The 4241-nt window shown below is 52.2% G+C and overlaps 1 protein-coding gene across 1 annotated transcript; it reads left to right on the top strand.

The window, feature by feature from the left end:
• Window positions 1-621: 621 nt before the first annotated feature.
• On the top strand, window positions 622-2272 carry LOC123107452 (premnaspirodiene oxygenase-like). Its single transcript, XM_044529435.1, has 2 exons — window positions 622-1518; window positions 1646-2272. Exons 1-2 carry the CDS (start codon window positions 622-624, stop codon window positions 2270-2272), a joined length of 1524 nt encoding a protein of 507 aa, XP_044385370.1.
• The last annotated feature ends 1969 nt before the right edge of the window (window positions 2273-4241 follow it).

The following is a 4241-nucleotide window of genomic DNA, read 5'->3' as shown; positions in this document are numbered from 1 at the left end:
TTAAAATAAAGCACAAAAGAAATAAAACAATACAAATTAAACAGAAAACAGGTTTAAGGGGGGAGGTTTAGGGGGGGGCTAAAACCCTAAATCTGCGGCGGCCTTTAGTCGCGGTTGGCCAGAAGAACCGCGACTAAAGGTCCTCCGCCCCGACGGCCACCTGGCGCCCACGTGGACGGGCCTTTAGTCACGGTTCTTAAGCAACCGCGACTAAAGGGGGGGGGGGCCTTTAGTCGCGCCCGGTCGGTCGCGGTTGCGCAACCGCGACTAATGGCAGTTGCGAACCGCGACCAAAGGCCTTTTTTCCACCAGTGAGAGTGGAGAGTGCAAACTGATGTAAATACGGGCGACATGCCAGTGAGTGTTTATACACTAAAAAAAGGTGCACCGGGCTATAAAAGGATATGGGCTCTACACCGAAATAGACTCACAATGTCTTTCAGCTTGTAACATGAGAATATGAGGTGAGATCAGTGCAGGTTTTGTTATTTGCAGAATCCAATCTTCTTCCAGAAAGAACACCTTGTGTTAATTGTGAGAGAGAGCTAACATAAAGTCCAATTACTAGTCTACTACAGAAGTCAGGCATTTCGAGCAATCTCAATCGAATTGTAATCTGCCATGGATGCCGACCTCCAGCTGCACTTGTTTCTCGTGCTTCTCGTGGCTATCCTGGTTCTGTTCTTGAGGCCCAGATGCTCGGCCGCTGGAGACCCGAGCGCTAGGCGGCACCCGCCGGGGCCGTGGGCGCTGCCCATCATCGGCCACCTGCACCACCTCGCGGGCACTGTCCCGCACCGTGCCTTGAGCAGCCTCGCGCGGCGCTACGGCCCGCTGATGAAGCTCCGTCTCGGCGAGCTGGTGGTGGTGGTAGCGTCGTCCTCGGATGCTGCGCGGGAGATCATGAAGGTCCACGACGCCAACTTCGCGTCGAGGCCGCTGACCTCCATGCAGAGGCTCGCGTTCCAGGGCAACGAGGGCCTGGTCTTCGCGCCCTACGGCGACGGCTGGCGGCAGCTCCGCAAGATTTGCACCAACGAGCTCCTCAGCTCCCGCAGCGTCCAGTCCTTCCGCTACGTCCGGGAGCAGGAGCTCGGCCGCCTCCTGCGCGCCGTGGCGGAGGCCTCGGCGTCCGGCTCGCCGGTGAACCTGACCAAAGATATATCGGCGTACCTCGCGGACTCGACGGTGCGCGCCGTCATTGGGAGCCGGTTCAGACAGCGGGACAGGTACCTGCGCGTGCTGCAGGACTTGCTGAGGATCGTGCCCGGGATGACCCTTCCCGACCTCTTTCCCTCCTGGAGGCTCGTCCCGCTCCTCAGCAGCGTCCCCGGCCGCATAAGCCGCCATAGCGAAGACATGAAGCAGATGATGGACCGCATCATTCGAGAGCGCCAGGAGGACAGGGCTGCCGACCAAGCCAAAGAGGAAGACTTCCTGGATGTGCTTCTGAGGCTTCAGGCGGAAATGGATTCCCAGTATCCACTCACCACAGAAAACATCAAGACGGTCCTGCTGGTAACCATAGCTCTATCAAGTTATTCATGATCCGATTCGATCCGCCCGCGAATGGCATGCACATTGCTGTTACTCTAACATGCATGGTCCCTTTTTTTAATCATTTCGGTTGTGTTGTAACAATTAGGACATGTTTGGCGCGGGCAGCGAGACGTCAGCTACCACGCTGGAGTGGGCGATGGCGGAGCTGCTGCGGAACCCGGCAGTCATGGGGAAGGTGCAAGACCAGGTCCGGCAAGCAGCAGCACTCGCTGGCCGTAGCACGGTGACAGAAGCCGACCTGCCAAATCTGCACTACCTGCGGCTAGTCATCAAGGAGACGCTCAGGCTGCACCCTCCGGTGCCGCTGCTGCTCCCTCGCGAATGCGAGAAGCCGTGTCAAGTCCTGGGCTTCGACGTACCAAGAGGGGCCATGGTGATCGTGAACGCGTGGGCGATCGGCAGGGACCCGGCGCACTGGGACAACCCGGGCGTGTTCGCGCCTGAAAGGTTTGAGCAGGATAAGCGGGACTTCAAGGGGACGAACCACGAGTTCCTGCCGTTTGGTGCTGGGAGGCGGGTGTGCCCTGGCATGTCATTCGGGCTGGCGCACGTTGAGCTCGCGCTTGCAGGGTTGCTGTTTCACTTCGACTGGAAGCTGCCGGGCAAGGATCGTCTGGACATGACGGAGGCATTCGGGATCTCTGCAAGGCTGCGGTTTGATCTTACGGTTCTGGCCGTCCCCCGTGTCCCGGTGCCCACGACGAAGCAGTAAATGTTATTGATAGTACTCTCTCAATCACAAAGTATAGGGCATATCAGTTTGTCCTAAGTCAAATTTTATAAAATTTCATCAACTTTTACAAGAACTTACAATACCAAATATACATGGTATGAAAATATATTGCACAGAAATCCAATAGCATTGAATTGATACTTAGAGCATCTCTAGCAGACCCTGCATCCCGCCGACCCACAAAACGCGTTTGCAGTTCGCGGGAAAACGGTATTGCGGGCCGGCGCGGACGGCCGAAGAGGCAGAGCCCGCATAACGGACCCGTATAAAAGGATATTCACGGAATATACTTTTTTACGGGTCTGCCGCTGATCCGCAAATATCAATATCACACCACAAATTACAATACCAACACAACACAACAATCATTCACATTACAAATAATTATTCAAATCAACGAAGCAAACTAAATAATGCAATACAAAACTTGTCCAGAGTACAAATAACACATGAATTAAATAAAAATGAATAGAAAAATGAGTTTGTTACTGTCTAGCCCTTTGCCAATGGTGCTCAATGAAATCCTCCTGAAGCTGAAAGTTGGTGTTTGCATTTCCATCCTCCTTGTAGGACTGAAGAAAAGCTCTAATGCGGTTAGGGTCTCTAGCTGGTTTGACATGGCTATCCATATTGTCGTAGAAGAACTCCAAGTTCATTCCTCTCTCATCTTCGAGAATCATATTGTGAAGGATAACACAGGATGCCATGATATTTTTCAAGGTCTTCTTGTCCCAAAAACGAGTAGGACCACGAACAATGGCAAACCTAGATTGTGAAACCCCGAATGCTCTTTCAATGTCTTTTCGGGCTGACTCTTGGACCCTTGCGAATTCACAATGTTTTCTAGTTTTGGGATCTTTGATGCTCTTGACAAATGTGCACCAAGGAGGGTATATACCATCTGCAAGATAGTAACCTTTGGTGTATTCATGCCCACTGATAGTGTAGTTGCAAGCAGGAGCATCACCACTAGCAAGCCTAGCAAACAAATGAGACCATTGCAACACATTGATATCATTGAGAGTGCCCGGCATACCAAAGAAGCAATGCCAAATCCATAAATCCTCGGATGCTACGGCCTCTAGCACAATTGTTGCATCACGAGACTTGCCACAATACATTTCCTGCCATACCTTCGGGCAATTTTTCCAAGTCCAATGCATACAATCAATGCTACTTAGCATGCCAGGCCAACCTCTCCTCTCATTATATGCCATCAATTTCTTTGTGTCATCCTCGTTGGGTGCCCGGAGATATTCAGGACCAAAGACACGGATGATCACTTTGGCAAATCTACGCACTGACTCAATTATGGTATCTTCACCAATGCAAAGGTACTCATCAGCATAGTTAGCCGGAACGCCATATGCAATCACCCGCATAGCTGCAGAGATTTTTTGATATGCACTAAATCCCTTTAAGCCCGCAACAGTTCTTCTTTGAGTAAAATACCGACAATTTGCCTTGCAAGCTTGAACAATTTTCACAAAGAGGGATCGGCGCATTCGGTACCTTCTCCGGAAGAGGTGCGGTGGATATGTTGGATTCTTCGCGAAGTAGTCTTGCATCAACATCTCGTTCCCGAGATGGCAATTCCGAGGAATGCAAAGGCGCCCGACAGTCGATCCTCACCGCCTCTTCCGGTTCTCGTCTTCGTGCTCCTTCACGGCAAGTGCCATCACTCATGTCTACCGCCGAAAGGTTGCAAGTATCGCCACTACATCCGAGTCGTCCAAATTGAACGAATCAAAGAGCAATAACTTCTCGCATAGGCTCAACTCCATCTACATGAACAGGAATTGCACGTCGCGTCAATCAACTATGCATACCGCTCGGCACAAAGCCCAAACAAACACTAACCGGCGGCTCATTGGGCGGGTGATCCCGGACGGCGACGAGGGGCGGGCTCGAGGGCGTTCAATCCCCGGCGGTGACCGACGAGGGGTGG

This window comes from Triticum aestivum, chromosome 5A (assembly GCF_018294505.1).
Source record: "Triticum aestivum cultivar Chinese Spring chromosome 5A, IWGSC CS RefSeq v2.1, whole genome shotgun sequence".
In the NCBI taxonomy this organism is placed as follows: domain Eukaryota; kingdom Viridiplantae; phylum Streptophyta; class Magnoliopsida; order Poales; family Poaceae; genus Triticum; species Triticum aestivum.
This window is presented reverse-complemented; position numbering and strand designations above follow the sequence as displayed.

What these genes read in the sequence shown, in the direction of transcription:
- LOC123107452 (XM_044529435.1), top strand. Translation starts at nt 622, where the DNA reads ATGGATGCCGACCTCCAGCTGCACTTGTTTCTCGTGCTTCTCGTGGCT. An exon ending in ACATCAAGACGGTCCTGCTG is followed by an intron (nt 1,519 to 1,645) that starts GTAACCATAGCT and finishes TGTAACAATTAG; the next exon opens with GACATGTTTGGCGCGGGCAG.